Genomic DNA, 17,368 nt, shown 5'->3' with positions numbered 1-17,368 from the left:
TGAAAAATTCCGATCAACTCCGGTTAACCTAACATTTAATTTTTAATGTGTTCGTGATCGAAATCTTTAAACTTAATCAGCATCATCATGGCTCCAAAATACGTATGTACTTACTTACATATTGAGGCAGATGAAAGAAAAGCAGCACGAATAGTCGAACAACACGTCTTGAAAACTACATCGACACATTTATTTACGTATGTAAATATAGATACACGCAGTTTAAAGTCTTAACACGTACCTATGTTTTTTAGTACACTTCATATTTTATCTTTTGTAATTTGCTTACAATTATTGCAAATATATTAATAATAGATATGGTTATTTTTCATAAATTGATGTGAATTTAATGTTGATCGAAAGTGTAATTTGTTAATCGATAAATAATAACGAACTTATTTACAAATCTGTTCGTAATGAACACGGTACTCGATGAAGGTGATGAAAATAATGATCTAGTCGAAATGTTGTTAGAAAGTATATTTCCCAAATGTGAAGATGGAAATCATTTTGAGAATAATTACGAAATAAATGACATCGAATTAATCGATAACTTAAAACAGGAATCTGTTAAAGATCAAATAAGTGTACTACAAAATGAATGTCAAACCAAAGACGACTTTACGGAATATAGTATCGAAAATTGCTATGATATGCTAGAATATAACAAACAAATAATCTCTTCTTTAATGGATTTAAAAAGCAACATAATCCTTGCTCTTACAAAATGTCAAAAAAAATTAGCAGTGATAGAATGTAATTTAAAAAAAAATATAGCCAAAGATACAAAAATTTCAATTTGCAATGCTGGCATGCCTTATTTTAAGGATAAACATTATTTTTTTGCTTCTAATAATGAAGATGAAATGTTGAAGGAAAGCTATAAAGAATTACAGCTCAAAAATCTTCCCAAAATTTCTGCATGGACTAAAAAGGAAAGAGATGTGCTTTTAGATGCGGTAAGAAAAGAAGCTGAAGGAGAAAAAGAATACAACAACAGGAAAAAGAAATTTTCATCTACAGATATTTTACAAACAGTCAATCCATTACAACAAAAAGAATTTGATTGGTTTAAAATATCATCTAATTACTTTGAAGATGTCCATTCTCCATTTGATTGTCGTATCATGTGGAATGTTTTTCTTCACCCTAACATCAACAGGAAGCATTGGACGAAGTCAGAAATTACTAAACTCAAGAGAATAGTACAAAAGTATGAATTTCAAAACTGGGACAAAATTGCCAAAGAGTTAAATACAAATCGTAGTGCGTATCAATGTCTTATTAGATATAATACAAGGAAAACATTACCTAAAGTCCATTGCATTTGGGAAAATGAAGAAGATAAAAGACTTTTGAAACTAGTAGAAATATTTCAAATTGGTGACTTTATTCCTTGGGGCAATGTAACTAGTTGGATGCAAAATAGAACTAAGCAACAAGTTTATTTTCGATGGTCATACAGCTTATCACCATATTTAACTAAAGGCAGATTTACTAAAACTGAAGACGATATCTTGAAAGATGCTGTTACTAAATATGGTACTAACTTTCGTAAAATATCAGCTGCATTAATGCCTAATAGATCTACCATTCAACTTCATGATCGTTATCAAACATTAACCATTAACCAAATTGAAAGTTGGACTTCGTGGACGCTTGAAGAAGATACAAAGTTACTTCATCTTTTTCAGTGCATTGGTCCAAATTGGTCTGTAATAGCTAAAAATTTTTCGTGCAAAACTAGGACTCAATTAAGACATAGATATACAGCTTTGCAAAAATACATTAAGAGAGGTGTTTCCATACTTGAACTGCATAAATATCGCTTAAAAAATAGAGTACAACATTCAGAAAATGAAAACAAGGAACAAAAAAAGGAAGAACTTTGTAAAAATATCTTCGAACCTAATAATAGTATTACCAATGAAGGTCATGATAATAATATTACGAATATAGATCAAGAACTAATTGACTATTTTCATAAAAAATGTAAAGCAGAATACTTGATACGTAAGTGGGAACTTCATGATGTGGAAAAGTTGAAATGTAAAACAATAAGCTTATATAATATTTTACAAGCATTGAATGCCAAACTCTGTATATCCAACAACATTATTGATAAAAAATTAAACAATAGAGATCAACAGCTTTTGCATTCATTAAGGGAATATATAAAACTAAAAAGTGATAAGAAAAAGTACTTTCAAATTGTAGAGGAGTATGAATCACGCATGTTTAAACGCAATGAGTCTGAACAAGATTCTTGTTTTTTACCTCCATGTCCTTCTGATTCGCAAATAAAATTGAAGAAATTAAAGAAGTGTATCGATTATGATATAGATAGAAGCAATAAATTTGTATTCGAACTACCTACAGAATTTAATACATCAGAGCTTATAATTCCTTACATCGGTGGTGATGAACAAGAATTACAATTTCAAAAATTTGCTCGTTCCTTTCAAGTTAATAATCCAAAATGCTGTGAATCAGCCTTTGAAACTCAAAACTGTTCTACATTTTTAACAAAATTACTATTACAACGTCGATGTCGTACCAATAATAGCAACGATAGAAACAATTCAACTGACAAAACATTAAAAAAATTGGAGTCAGTCGTTCGTTTCGACATTGGTACCGCTGCATCTCATGAAAATGACGATGTCAATTACAAATCTCAGTATATGGAATTTCAAAGCAAATGTCTATCTAACAGTATGACAGAAATTACTCAAAACCATGAAACATCTATGATGTATGCTAGCTATGCAACTTTGATAAGTTTTAAAAACTTAACATATTTGAAACGATTAAATGAAAAGTATAGTTTTCTTGATGAATATTTTATACCATCAAGCGAATTACAAGCATTTAATTTATTAGAAACACGTTTAGAACAATTATTTAAGTACCCATTAGGTCTGTCAAATATCTTATTGCCACAAGTTTATGTAGAGGATACATTTTTGTTCGAAGATATTCCACCGAAAAAGAGACGTCTCAAATATTAGACACATTAGTGGAACATAAAACAAGGAAGTAACGAATATTAAGCGAGAATTTTAGGATATAATATAAGGATTCAGTTTAGGATATTAGACCATTTTTTATTTTAAGGGCGGAACAAAATTATATAACTTATAAAATCCATTTTATAAGTTTTACACTTCCAAATAAAAGCAACTTTCATTTCACTAAATTAAAGCACTACGTTAATTTTTGGGTAAATATTATTTTTCTCTGGCTTACGGTTTAATTTATGGGGATATTTCAGAAATTTCTGTTTTTATATTATTTAGACATATATTTTTATTTATAACTAAATCTATATGAAACTGCTACCATTAGGTTGATAACATTTTTCCTTAGTAAAAATGTGTGAAAAAAGATAGTAAATGGAATTAAAGTTAAGTGAATGTGAGCTTGATGTTTGGACACATTTCTATTGAAAGAAGCTTATTATACAATGGCTAAAGGAAGCGGCAGTCCTTTCTTTTATAGGGTCAAAGTATTTTTATGCAAAAGCTTAAACAATTACTAAAGGGAGCTTATAAATTTTAGATGCTACCTTCTGCAAATTTTTCGATATTTGTGGACTTTAACAATTTGTGTATCCCCATATATGAGATCGTACAGCCACTTGAATAGCGGCTCGTAGAAGCGACTGATAATGAGATATTCTTCTCCGTGTGAATCTTTATCTATTCCTATTATTAGTATTCATTCCTATAAACTGTAGCACACCAACATATATAATAAGTTGGAAATCTTTTTTAGAAAGAGATGAAACACGAAGAATATGAAGTGATTTTTACCCATACTTAGTAATTCAGGTAACTGTAAATTAGACTAACTGTCAGATGAATTAGAATAACAGGAAACATTTCATAATTGCACAAAAATCGGGACCCAAGTTTTGCAACTATGTAAAGGTAGAAACGATTTTCTTTCTGAAAACCGAGATCTTAGACGTGCCGAACGTGGAAAAGAACAACTCGAATGAAAGATAACGAGGGACTGAGAGTCGAAGTGTTTGGCAAATATTAAAGACCCGCGATAAGCTGAGATCTTTAACTCAAAAATCAGACGTTCTTATTTTTAATTTTGGTAAATGAAACTTTTACCAACATGTTTGTTACATTTTTCTGATTAAAATGGTACCAAACACGATATGATTTAGCGCATATTTGCTTATATTAATAAATGATAGTGATATAACAATAAATAAATATAATTCAAATTATATCGTGTTTGGTCTCATTTTAATCAGAAAGATCTCAAAAATACGGTAGTAAGAATTGAATTTAAAAAATGTCGAAAATAAAAAAGTTCCGCTTTTGAATTAGTAGCCACATACATTGTCTCAACCATATCTAATATTAAATTATGTTATATTACTCGACCGTAGTTGGTAGTTGAACATTGTCTCACGGTTGGGGGGGAACCTCCCCTCTGTGATGGGCATGAAAACCATGCAATTAACGAGAGGTTCTTTCTCTGCAATTATCGCATATTTCCTGAATTATGTTTTTCTCTTAATCCTATGTCTTTATTATACTACATTAGTTATATTTCAATATATCGATTAATATACTGACCACAATGATATTAACATCTTTATGTATCTTTATGTAAAATAATTATATCTTTCAAGCATTTTACTTTATAAAAATCGTATTGTATTATACAAAATAAATGTTTATTAAAAGAAGGGAATCAATATTTCTTTCTTTTTTCAGGTCATTATACATCAGTAATAATTTCATGAAAATGTAATAAGAAATATAAAAATTCAAATATTAGTTGATGGCATAAATCTTTTATCGATCAAATTTTCGAAATGATTTCATTTACTTTTGTTGTAATAATATGATAGTTCTTTTCACTTGAGGAAGAAAAGTGACACAGAGCTACTATACTAACTACATTATGCAAACATATACCATTTTAATCCACCTGGAAGTGGACTTTCTGACCATTTTTATTTATTAAATGCACAACAAATTTCAAAACATACTATATACACTTATATTACATTGCAATAATTACTTAAAAGAAATACATTCAGAAAAATAGATCACAAATAATTTAATTTAAACTTAAATGCGATTTAGAGTATTATCGTATGTATGGACATATCATAGAACATATATATGTATCATTTTTGAATAAGGTAAAGTAAAACGATTTAATACATGTATAAAAAATTTGACAACAAAAAACGTACTTATAAGTTTAGTACAGATATTTTACAGTATTATTGATAGGAAACATATTGTATATTTTCTCAGTAAATTCGTTCTCTCCCCCCTCCCACACACCTTTTCTAAATTTTATGTAGATGCATATGATCAATAGATGTTTGATTAAGATGTATGAAAAAAAAGAAAGAAAAATGTATTGAGCAGATGATTATGTATTCGTAAAAATATAATATATGCATAATTTATGAAATAATTTATATGTATGATACAACCAAACTTGATTACGACTATACACAAGCACGTTTTTATAAACATAACCAACTATGAATTATTTTTTACTGAGAACATGACAAAAATGAGATAAATACTTACTTTTTCTTTGACATTGAATTATTGTAACTAGTCATGATGATTGTACAACCTGCTGTAAAAACTCCCCATAAGAGAAGGCTAGCTTCGATTTTGTAAACCAAAGACCTAATGCTATCGAAGAATAGTTTTAACGAATCGTTTGTTATTTTGAAAGTTGGCTTATCTTGAATAATTTTCATTTTTGATAAATATTCGAGAAGCGGTGGATGATCGTGACTAAATATTGGAAAATATTCCCCGATTTTTTCTCTTGTCCACCAAGCTTGTTTATTCCACCTAATAAAAGATAAGATGAAACAGAAAATAATTAAGACTATTCAAACTTAAGAATAATTGAGAAGATATACATGCGTATAAATACTTACGATTGACTCCATGGGGTGTAATGATAACGATAAAGACTAGCTTTAATATATCTAGGTGGTTTTTCAGCAAATGGGTTTTTCATGTTATTCATTAGAGCCAACACTTCTGGTTGACCGCTCAAAAGGCGATACGCTAATGACATTAACCATGGATTTTGATGATAAGTACCTAACGCAGCAAACCACATTTGCCAATCGAGCCGTGGTTGATGAGGAGCTGAAAACAATAAAGATTAATAATAATTAATTGCAATTCTTAAAGATGTTGAATAATGTGATTTAGAAAGAAGAAGAAATGACCAACCAACAAACGGTAATGAATTATTAACATTTCCTGGTTTATATAAAAATTCGTATTCTTTCCATGGCCCGTCAATGTCATTGCTTCCTTCGATGATTACTTCTAGTCTACCTCCTACTCCGGTCATACGTCTAAATAATCCATAACTATTTACAAGATGAAGATGTTCGACTTTCCCTTGTATCTGTTTTAATTGCACTGGTATTGTTGAATTATAACTGTGATGTAAGGTGGCATACGGTACCTAGGCACACAAACATTATGAACACGAATATTAAATAACATAAACAGTGACACATAATAATAGCAGGTACATACGTACAATACTTATAGCGAAGATAGAACAAACTGCTGCTGCATAAAGAATCGTAACGAATGTTGCCAAAATTTTATTTTGTATTCCTTTAATGGCTAATAAAGATGTAACTAATGCATTTACAACTGTAAATGCGAGGGATATTATGCCGATGGAGATAGAAACTGGGATTGTTCGTGATAAAATGTAATCAAATTGTTCTTGCGTAAATGCTGAAATAATGAAGTAAATAATAAAAGAAATGGCAATTAAGAAATATATTTGTGTCTTTTGTTAAAGATATCTACATACCAATGTCGCTTTGGATTGTCCAATTATCAGATATTCTAAGATTGTAATACACATATGTTGCATAAAAAATTCCTCCATAAACTACAATACACAATATCGTAGAAAAAGATTCTATGATATTATAAGTACCATTTTTAGACTTTTTTTTATAAAAGAATTGATCATCAAGTAAAGAGATACATAAACAGATAGTTAAAAAGTTGAAAAAATTGTAGTTTCCTGTTGCTATAATGTGTATCTGAAGAAATACCTAATAGAATTAATATAGATTATTAAACAATCGTCATATATTAAACATTAGGTAATACAAATAGTTATGACTCAAATTATTGATCAAATATATTTACCTGTGTATAAAATGCAATTATTCTGACTTTTCTGTTTGGAAAGAAGAATAAAAATGGAATGACAAGTTCAATAATATTGACAATCACAGTAGTAAAACGTAAAAACCATGTTGGCAAATGATGTGCATACCATGCTAAATGAGTAGGTATACACTGTGACTCAAAATGTACATTTAAAGCTGAAACATTGTTGCAAAGAACTAAACATTCTTCTTTCACTTGGTTATAGTGTAAATGCATGTTTGACAAAATATTATACCATTTAATTTCCACCACACAGGACAACCAGAAGTAAGTTTCACTACTCCACTGGAAAACATTAAGCGGAAAAGTAGCCAACGCACAGTCCAAAAGGTTACAGCATCGCTTGGTGTACTTAATTTTCCACGTTGAGAATAGCAAAATGGTGCTACAAATATACATAAAAATCCTGCTTCCAATAAAAGTACATCCCTGTAAAAGTATACAAAAATATCTATAAGCTTATCATAAATGATTTATATGGTTTATGGAATTATTGGTTTATATTTTTCTAACTATGTTACACATAATTGCAATATGTTTTTATTAATTAACTTGTAAATTGCTTTAACCATGTTATATTATATTATACATATATTTGTGCTGATTGAAGTCAATTTCAGAAAACAACAAAATATATATATATGTATATATATATATACATGTATGTAATGTGCATATACGACACAAGTATTAACAAATTTAGGAAATATTACTTGCCATTGAAACCACATAAATGTTTGACCAATTTGATACAAAGAATAATATAATGACCAAAGTAGTGCAAATACCAATGCAATACAAAATCTTTGTGATATAAATCTGAAAATAACCAATATTTACATTATTATAACCATTTATGTATACATACACTTTGGTTATATAAATTACAATGAAATGATCAATCATTACCCTGCGAAAGAAAGAGCAACACCCACAAGTGATAATACATCTAACATGTATTCTATATTTAACCCAAGATAAGGAGCAAACCACAGTAATGTTGGTTTCTGTCTTAATTTATGAAACAAAGGTGAACGACTTTTAAGATCTAGCTGAGTTCTAGCCGGTAGGATGCCATTATCTCCATATAATCCTTTATCACAAATAGAAAAAGAAAAGAATAAATGTTAGAAGGAACAATGTAATAATGTAACAATGTAAAATAAATATTATTTATTTTGAACCTTTCAATTTGTACTCACCCGGTATTTGTATATAAAAACTAAGAAAGGCAAAAAGATATATAATGCAAATTCCTCGTAAAAATAAATTACGTGTATATCGTACTTGAACCATCGTCGATTGCTATACGTTAGGATTATTTCAAGAGATTAAAATGTATTCAAATGTAATGATTGAACCTGCAATGTGAAACAATATGTATATACATATACATACTGTACGTATATGTATACATGTGCGTATAGATAAAATTAAAATTTCATTTAAATCCTTTAATCTTTTAATTAATAATTATAAATATTTTCTGAAACATTGTTATTATTTTATAGATATAGTTACCTTATTATTTCATAATCTGATAGAATATTGTTCATCAAGTCGTAATCCAAATTCGTGACCCTTATTTCTAAATACATATACGATAAAACTTACAAGTGATACAACGTTTGAGCTGTTGTCAGATTTCGATTGTTTTTTCCTAGACGTTACTATCTAGTAGTATCATAGAGGAAATGAGAGTGTTCACGCCCGTAGGTTGAGTTGCTGGTGCAAGTGCTGCACCAAGGGACCAAGTGTTGCACTAACTCAACTCTAGTATATAAAAGAACCACGGTCGTGACAAGAACTTATTGTGTTCCATCCTAGCATAGACAAGAACTTATTCAGTTCTATCCAGACGAGTTATGTGTGTAATTACATACATATAAGATAGATTAACAAACAGTGGTATACACAGGTCTGAAAACTCTTCTGGTGGGGTAAGACTCTTAGTGACTGGACGATGTTGATCACCTGCTGCAGTAAAGCGCTTCAATCAAGTAGTTAGGATTCGTTGCGTGACGCCATCATGTAAATATAGTTCGAACCCGGTTGTCTCTGTTTCTTTCTCTCTCTTCTTAATGTTGTCGTGTATTCGACTCACGGCGAACTGAGTAGCAGGCGGGATGCAAAGAAAAGACGGTATCACAATACTGATACTAGAGACTGATCTTTGCCTCATATATATATATAATTATTACGATTACATTATTATTATTTTGTATCGAACTAATGTCTAATAAATGTTATATAACATAAAAATCTTAGTGAAACTGTAGAAGGACTGATTCGCTCAGTATATTTTAATTGAAAAAATATCCGAAGTAAAATATTACTATCAAATTAATTAAGCGAACACTCTATAAAAATAAATTACTCAAAACACACCAATAAAACAGTGCTATTGATAAATTATAAAAATTAACAATAACACAATCCACATGTTATTATACTAAAGTAAGACATAGTATATATACACATTATAATGATTACACAAACAATACTATTGTCATTTAAAAATTCTAACTGCGCTAAAATAGAGGAAAATAAGCGACGGACGAATAATTATTTCAGTATTAAACAAATTAAGGACGCGTCATTATACTTTTACTAGAGACATTCACGAGCGGCCATCTTGGATTGTTATGATAGCTCCTACACGTGCGCATCGGAATACATACAATAATTATACACAGTAAATAAATGCAAAATAATATTATTCCCACTACAATTATACGTCAACTATTAAAATAAAGTCACAAATAATTAACGGATAAATAATAGATTTCACATTAATAAAATGTCACTGTATACTAGGGACATTCACAGGCGGCCATTTTGGATAATCAACACGTGCATATAGTAGCCTTTATGCGTTGCAGGATAAATCATATTTTCAACGAAGGAATAAATATTTAATAAATGATAATAAACTGAAAGATCGTAACGAGGAGGGAATAAATAATGATCAATACAACGTAACGCAAGAATATTAGAAATTAATAGAATCTAGCCGTGAGAAACAAACCATGAAATAATATATTAAACTTACTATTATAAAAAAAAGAAAATGATATTTTATTGAAAGAAACAGGAAATAACGCATAGGAAGACTCGGCAAATACTAAGTTGCCACGCACCTTGAACGATTCACTGGCATCAGCAAGGAAGTTACCAGATACATCGTAGATGCAACTTCAGCAAGGACAAGTTGGCACGCGCCTGCCACGTTCCACTGGCATCAGTAAGGAAGTTCTGGGAAACATCGCAGACGCAACATTAGCAAAATACGAGCTACTACGATACCTACATCTTATCACGCACCTTGCATGTCCCTAATACCCAACGAAATACGAGAAATTAAGAAGACGAAACTTCAGCAGCATCTACGTGTCTCAAGGATATGAGAAATTAGGAATAGCGTAAATAAGATAATCAAGAAGACGAAACTTCAGCACAATCCGCGAATGTAGACAGTTACAAAATTCCTAATTTGTCACGTAGCAATGCTGTGATTCCCATAGAGATGATCCATCACGTGACAATTAGGATATTATAAATAAGCGGGAATAACATAGAGTAGGAGAGTCCTTATTCAAAATTCAGACCATTCACATCGTCACTCTGTCCGTCGAAATCGAATATTAGAAAAGTTAAATAGTTTCAAGAGTCTTCATCCAAAATTCAAATTGTTCACATCGTCACTCTGTCCGTCGAAATCGAATATTAAAAATGGTTTCAAAAAATCATCATTCGTATTGTCACTTCATCTGCGGAATCAAAGTTAATTGTCAAAATTCGACACATCACCAAGCCATACATACCGCCGATCGACTTTACATCTAATCAAGGTAGGAAATTTGAAATTGTATATCCTCTTCTCTTTTAACTTGCAGTCGAACAAAGTTGTCTCTGAACAAAAGCACCCGTCGGCAGTTATAGTTGACAGATAAAACTATCAAGCACACAATTTACGTAGATTTCATCCGAACGTCTTGAATTCACGATATAAAATTGAAATAAACGTTCTTGGCCAAGATTTAATAAATTGTCTGGAATAAAACAACTTTATCAAATTTCGATCTATTTCGTTTACAATTGTTCGCTGTATCAACCAGTGATTACGGTGTTTTCAACGCAGAGAACATCTATGGTTTTTCGTTTTCCTCTTCCCATCGTTAGCAGATTGCTCATCCTTGGGCGAGGCCTACGAAGCCACACTGATTGTCCACAGTGAATCCAGTTGCCAATTAAAATAATCATTTTTCGCTTACGACTTCACTAGTTGCCAAGAACGACTTATATTTTCTAAATTGTTAAATCTAACTGATTGTTCGCTGTGTTAAACCTGTGTTAACGGTGTTTTCAATTATCGAAAACACTTATCGATTTTCGCATTCCTCCTCCCATCGTTGGCAAATATCGCCCGTCTTTGGGCAAGGCTTGCGAAATCGCACAAGTCGCACACAGAGAGTGATATTCATTTCACCTTGATCATATCAGATGACAAAAACAAGAAAGAATCGAAAAGATAAAAGTCACCTCAGCAAGAAGCGAGCCGAACGTTGGTACAAACGATTAATTGCTGCAGAAGTTAAAAGGGAAGAAAAGAGGCGCAGAGAAGAGTTAGAATTAAATCACGAAGATTCTGTACCGAGTTTTTCGCCCTCGAGTTCACTTATTTCCGAACATTGCGAGACGCATTCCTTCCAATCTCGATCGCCATCGCCTACATCATACGATAGCGTTTGTCATAAATCGTATTATGTTAATCGCCCGAACGAGTAAAAATTAGCTTTCGCCATTAATCCTATCGATACAAATAAATCTTACCCTACTAAACATTTGTAAAACTTATCCGATTAGAAGTTTGAGTATTTACTATATCTACATATACATATTTATTGTACACCACCATATACTATTTCTATATTTGTATCCGACGATACTTATAACCGACATTGTAACACCTTTAATCGACAAAAATCGAATAAATTATAACATATTTACATCGATATAACTCAATTGGACGAAATAAATACATTTGTCAATATCAACTGTCTATTCCGAATAACTTTAATCCTCTCCCGTGCCAGTACTCCTGCGCATAGCAGGTTAGCCGAAAAGTGGAATTCGTTTGCCAGTTGCATTAAACGTTAGTTAACGCTACCCATTAAACGTAAATTATTGGATAAGCACTTACGAAGTAACAAAAACCCCGACAGACGAAGGTACAAAGATTTGTCTTCCTACAGCCAAGAACGTGCTACAGATGCACTTCCAGACTGGGAATTCAATCTAGTTACCAAAGACACTATAGACGAACAATATCCATCACACACTAATACTCTTAACTTGAAGAGAAACAATAATAATAGTAATAATAAAAAAAATTTTTTTTGAAATAGTCCTTAGTCTATTTCTGGTGGCAGCAACTACCGTATTAATCAGAAATCTAAATCAATATTTCATACACAATAATATCATTTCAATATTTCCCTTCCGATTAAATCCAAAATCAAACGGAAAATAAATTTAATAAAATTTAAATTTAAAATTTGATCGATTTAAACAAATAAATACGTAATAGAGGTTGATTTTTGGTATATGGATTATGGATAGTAATATTAACAGAAAGAAATGACTCGGGCAGGAATTAAGAGTATATAGATACATGTTATAAAAACTTAATAAAGTTAAACAATATCTAAAAAGTTGTTTAAAAGAAACAACTAAAGTGTTAATTAAAAATGTTTTATTAATTGTTTCAACCATGGTAAAATTGTTTTATTTGAATTAAAAAAAGGGATATATTTCACCAGCAAGGCTCGAAATCCGCTATTTGATTTTCCATGTGTCCAGGTGACACATAAACTATACGTATGCAGTTTGTAAAGCCTGCTCCTTGACGCCATCCACTAACAATCACGATCGCATCGCCAACTCTAATGTACCCTTTTCTTCGGAGAGAGTCGATACCAGTCTGTATTCGAGTTTGCATGTCTTTACCCCAATCAGACAAGGGCTCCGCTGTATTGATAATTACGTATATTAAATACATTAATTTTTACTAAAGAACTAAACCATTAGTACTAATTGTATTATAAGACAGCGATAAGAAATTTAATTTATTACGCTGCGAAACTCGTTTGATTTAGTTTCATCACAATGAAATAATCAACTGTCTATATGAGTTCACCACAGTTACAAATACTTTGATATATGTATCTTTCTTTTAGAAAATTATCCACGCATAAAAATCTAATGCCGTAAAAGTGGAAACGATATTGAAAGGAAAAGTATTGTTCTCTTGGTACATTTCGTATTTTTATATTACAATCTTTTAATAAAACTTTAAACGATCTACGTTTATATAACGTTTTTTACTCGACTCTACTCATAGAATATACTGGTAAGGTTTAGTCGTTAAACCCTTGGGGACTCTGTATAATAAAAAACATATGTGCACATCCATACATATGAAGAAATGAAAAGGATAGTATATTTATTTTAAGGAAAAACATAAGATATACTTACTTCTGTAATGAAGAGAATGGATACCATAATACAGCTGTAGCCATCTAGCGACTACTCCATAACGAGTAACTGCAAGAATTAGACATTTAGGACGATACATCGATAATAAAACAGCGCTGCGTCCTGTTGTTGTAGTAACGACAATTGCTGCTGCATTTGATTTTATCGATGTCTCAACTGCTCCAACTATGATAGAGTGTAAAGGATCTAGAGGTATTGGCACCTATTTTCGCACAAAATATCTTCATATCAATGTATATTGTATTACGAAAAATCGAATTATAATAATATCAGCTTAATTCCACTGAATATCCCTACCTTGTAGCTTAATTCATCGAAAATTTCCTTTTGCCACCGAGCGCTTTCAGCTTCTCTGCATACTATATCGACATCTCTTAATAATTTAGTAGTATCTTTCATATTCATAGCACCAGTTTTCAGAAAAATTGCATCGACTCCATTTAAAACAGCATGCGCAATTAAATTCATATCAATATTTAACTGTTCGTTATTATATACTTGAAACCCTAATACAATTGGTTTTCCTATCTATAGGAAAGGAAAAAGCAAAGTAGAAATTTATTTATGGATCATGATCTTGAGAATTATAGCTTGCTAGTTTCGTTAAATATTAGCTACGATTAATTAATATAATTTCTGAACAATTCCTCTTTCTTTTTATTTATACATTACCTAATTACAGAAACAAAAACTGGACTTAAAAGGAACATAAATTTTTGTGACAGATATTCGTATTGACGATTTGTAAATTTCTATCATTATGGCAAATCTGTTTTGTTACGGAACTGAATTGCATAGTATTCTAAAGAATTTACAGTGAAGTTATGCAAGGCAAATATTTATTAATAAAAGCTTACCTTTATACATTTCGCAATAATTATTTTTTCGACTAAAAATAGTTTTTCATTCCCTACGTCTATTTCAATATTGTTTCTATCGAGAAGAATAGCATCAGCTGAATGTAAAATTTCATCGAAATTTTCGAATCCTTGCTGAGTTGAGATCTTTGCCATAACGCAAATTTTAGTAACACCTTTAATCAGTATCGATTAGCGTAATGTCAATGTCGTGCATCGAACAGATCATTGGAATTATGTACAGTTTATCCATACCCATTTTCTTCAAGCGACTTTTAATGCCGTACAACATTTTCTCGTTACGTGTATGATTCATTATAAGGAAATCACATTCTAACATTGAAGCCAATTTCATATGTTCAGTGTCTTTTTCCGAAATTTGTGGTAATGAAACTACACTGTCTAGTAATTGCACCAATTTGTTATCCCTTACAATACCACCTTTAATTATTTTACAAGTTACAGCTTCTTCATCTGCGTTAAAAGTATTTTGGTTTCTATTAATGTTTATATCGTGTGCATATTAATGTTTTGTAAATCAAGCTCTATTTCATGATCAAAAGCTAAAATAAGTTATTATTAATACTACTGTTATTTTCTTAAATTTATATTTTACAATCAGCGAAAGGTAGTTCCAGTAACCATAGCGAAAATTTGAATCTAAAACATTTAAAATCTGAAACATTCACAACTAATTTATCCATTTAGTTATTAATTTATCAACATAGGGTAAGTGTAACTAACGGATACAGGTGACTTGTAATAGAGCAGCGCCTCGATCAATCAATATCCTATCTCCTACCCGACATACGCGAGGTAATTCAAGGTAAGAAATCCAAAAACATGTAGCACACCCTCCACGTTTTGCGATATTGTTCGTTACCAATTTTACCATTTTACCTTCCTCTAATTTAGCGTATCCCTATAAATATTAATACTCAGTATATACAATCGCCACATAGAATGCCATGTAAAAATTTTACTAAAACATATACAATATACATGTATTAAACAATATCGTCAATAAATATCTTGTTTCAAGTGGTTTTAGATAATAATCATACTATACTCTTCTCATCACCACGGAATACACCCGTTCTTATTTCGGGACCCTGGAGATTCATTGCAACTCCCAAGGGGTAAACCTCCGTCGTCAATTCATACATTCTATTTCCTGCTTCTCTAACAGATTGTACAGTGATTGCGTGCCATTTCTCTGTTTCATGAGACATATTCAAACGAACTATGTTCGCACCAGCCATCATCATATTAACGACGGCGTCAGGATGAGAGTTCGCCATGCCTTATTAAATATATAAGATATTTTACAGTACACACTCTATTCATATCTAGAGTTTACTTATTTATCCCTTTTTAATAAACTTAAATAATATAACCCAATAATCAAAGGAATGTCACTACGAATGAGGTAGCCAGATTTTAAAAATTTAATGTTTTATGGTAAGCAATGATTGTGTCTAACAACCGGAAGACAAACTAAAGGCACTTGTTAAAGGAAATATTTTAAAAGAATGTACTTTATGGACATCGTTTTAGTCATTGTAAATATAATTTCAAATATCTAGTTTTGAAAAAGCAAAAATGTTTTATTTAGAGACATATAACTAAAGTTTATCCGAGCATCTTACGGTACCGTCTTATCAAAAGCAATTTGTATTAAAAGACTAAAAATGACACAAATGTTTGCTCACCTAGGGTAACCATAATTCGTGTAAGCCTTGCTAGTTTAGGGCTGGAATTGATATCTAGTTGTATGTTGTGTTCAAGACGTGTATTTTGATATGCTGCTTTTACTTGATCGTCTGTTATATACTGATCTTCAAGATTTATCATCTGTGTATTACGAGATAAATTGACAAATTTAAAAAACATATTTTATGAGATCAGATTGGAATGAATCAAAAGCATAAAAGCAAAAAGTTATAACATAACAAATATGGGACATTAGCGTATTACTTATATTTTTACTATAATCAACGCAACTTATCTTCTATTTCGTTGTATAAACGTATTTGGCTTTACATTCTATTCTCTTTGTTCCCTGTATGATATTTTTATGATTTTTACTGTTTTGTATTAAAATATTAGAACTGTATTGAAGAAAAAGGAAAATGTTTCAAAACATAACGCTAAATTTTTATGAAAGTAAATAGAAAATTTTAAATTAAAAAATAAAACCATAATTGTATAAATTCAGTACGTTTAATATGTTCAATCGAAATAACAGTCCTTGATTCCTACTCATTTATTAATGTAAATGAAGCACGTATACCTAATCACGATAATTAATCAACTAATATCTATTAGGTACAAAAATGTCAATTATAAAAATAGTACCCATGGCATTCGGCGGCATGATTTTATCCATTTAGTTGCTGGTGCAATGTCATTGGTACATAACATTGTGTAATTCAGTATATGTTACAATTGTGTATCCTTCGAAGCTTAAAGAGATGTATGTGATTATTAAGAATGGGAATTGTAAGTTATTTGTCCATTTTATTAGTAATTTGGTAGAGGTTTATAAGTGGTCAGGTTACATGTTGTGGTTATTAAAAAATTTGAACACTGCATGCTCTGATATAAGAAGGTAGTCCAGTCTTTTGAAATTTAATACAAGATGTTAGAATTTGAAGTTTGTTATGTTTATGAGTAATTTTAAAACGATAATAAAAAAACGCATAAAAGTAAAATAAATTTCTTTATTTATGT

The 17,368-nt window shown here is 30.7% G+C and overlaps 3 protein-coding genes and 1 long non-coding RNA gene across 4 annotated transcripts; 2 read left to right on the top strand and 2 right to left on the bottom strand.

Annotated features, from left to right (window-relative positions):
- Nucleotides 1-58: 58 nt before the first annotated feature.
- Nucleotides 59-5,187, top strand: LOC126867500 (uncharacterized). The gene is made up of 2 exons (XR_007690322.1): nt 59-197; nt 4,740-5,187. It is a non-coding gene; the product is annotated as an uncharacterized LOC126867500 (long non-coding RNA).
- Nucleotides 414-4,716, top strand: LOC126867470 (snRNA-activating protein complex subunit 4 homolog). The gene has a single exon (XM_050621939.1). It carries the CDS (start codon nt 417-419, stop codon nt 3,009-3,011), a length of 2,595 nt encoding a protein of 864 aa, XP_050477896.1. The 5' UTR covers nt 414-416; the 3' UTR covers nt 3,012-4,716.
- Nucleotides 4,941-8,589, bottom strand: LOC126867475 (lipase maturation factor 2-like). Its single transcript, XM_050621947.1, has 10 exons — nt 8,423-8,589; nt 8,130-8,313; nt 7,938-8,039; nt 7,456-7,649; nt 7,197-7,375; nt 6,850-7,099; nt 6,565-6,770; nt 6,246-6,486; nt 5,942-6,158; nt 4,941-5,852 (listed from the first exon to the last, which is right to left on the bottom strand). Exons 1-10 carry the CDS (start codon nt 8,514-8,516, stop codon nt 5,573-5,575), a joined length of 1,947 nt encoding a protein of 648 aa, XP_050477904.1. The 5' UTR covers nt 8,517-8,589; the 3' UTR covers nt 4,941-5,572.
- Nucleotides 8,590-10,530: 1,941 nt separating this feature from the next.
- On the bottom strand, nt 10,531-17,303 carry LOC126867479 (pyruvate kinase-like). Its single transcript, XM_050621951.1, has 8 exons — nt 16,348-17,303; nt 15,700-15,938; nt 15,380-15,557; nt 14,891-15,109; nt 14,636-14,811; nt 14,076-14,306; nt 13,758-13,980; nt 10,531-13,250 (listed from the first exon to the last, which is right to left on the bottom strand). The coding sequence occupies exons 1-8, from the start codon at nt 16,526-16,528 to the stop codon at nt 13,036-13,038; spliced, it is 1,662 nt and encodes a 553-aa protein (XP_050477908.1). The 5' UTR covers nt 16,529-17,303; the 3' UTR covers nt 10,531-13,035.
- Between the last annotated feature and the right edge of the window lie 65 nt (nt 17,304-17,368).

The sequence above is a fragment of the Bombus huntii genome, chromosome 7 (assembly GCF_024542735.1).
Source record: "Bombus huntii isolate Logan2020A chromosome 7, iyBomHunt1.1, whole genome shotgun sequence".
Lineage (NCBI taxonomy): Eukaryota > Metazoa > Arthropoda > Insecta > Hymenoptera > Apidae > Bombus > Bombus huntii.
The sequence above is the reverse complement of the archived record's forward strand: the minus strand, read 5'-3'. Positions and strand labels throughout refer to the sequence as shown.

What these genes read in the sequence shown, in the direction of transcription:
- LOC126867475 (XM_050621947.1), bottom strand. Translation starts at nt 8,516, where the DNA reads ATGGTTCAAGTACGATATACACGTAATTTATTTTTACGAGGAATTTGC. An exon ending in GTTGCTCTTTCTTTCGCAGG is followed by an intron (nt 8,040 to 8,129) that starts GTAATGATTGAT and finishes GGTTATTTTCAG; the next exon opens with ATTTATATCACAAAGATTTT. An exon ending in TACACCCCATGGAGTCAATC is followed by an intron (nt 5,853 to 5,941) that starts GTAAGTATTTAT and finishes ATCTTTTATTAG; the next exon opens with GTGGAATAAACAAGCTTGGT.
- LOC126867479 (XM_050621951.1), bottom strand. Translation starts at nt 16,528, where the DNA reads ATGTTTTTTAAATTTGTCAATTTATCTCGTAATACACAGATGATAAAT. An exon ending in GTGGTGATGAGAAGAGTATA is followed by an intron (nt 15,558 to 15,699) that starts GTATGATTATTA and finishes TAATATTTATAG; the next exon opens with GGATACGCTAAATTAGAGGA. An exon ending in TTATTGCGAAATGTATAAAG is followed by an intron (nt 14,307 to 14,635) that starts GTAAGCTTTTAT and finishes CCTTTCCTATAG; the next exon opens with ATAGGAAAACCAATTGTATT.
- LOC126867470 (XM_050621939.1), top strand. Translation starts at nt 417, where the DNA reads ATGAACACGGTACTCGATGAAGGTGATGAAAATAATGATCTAGTCGAA.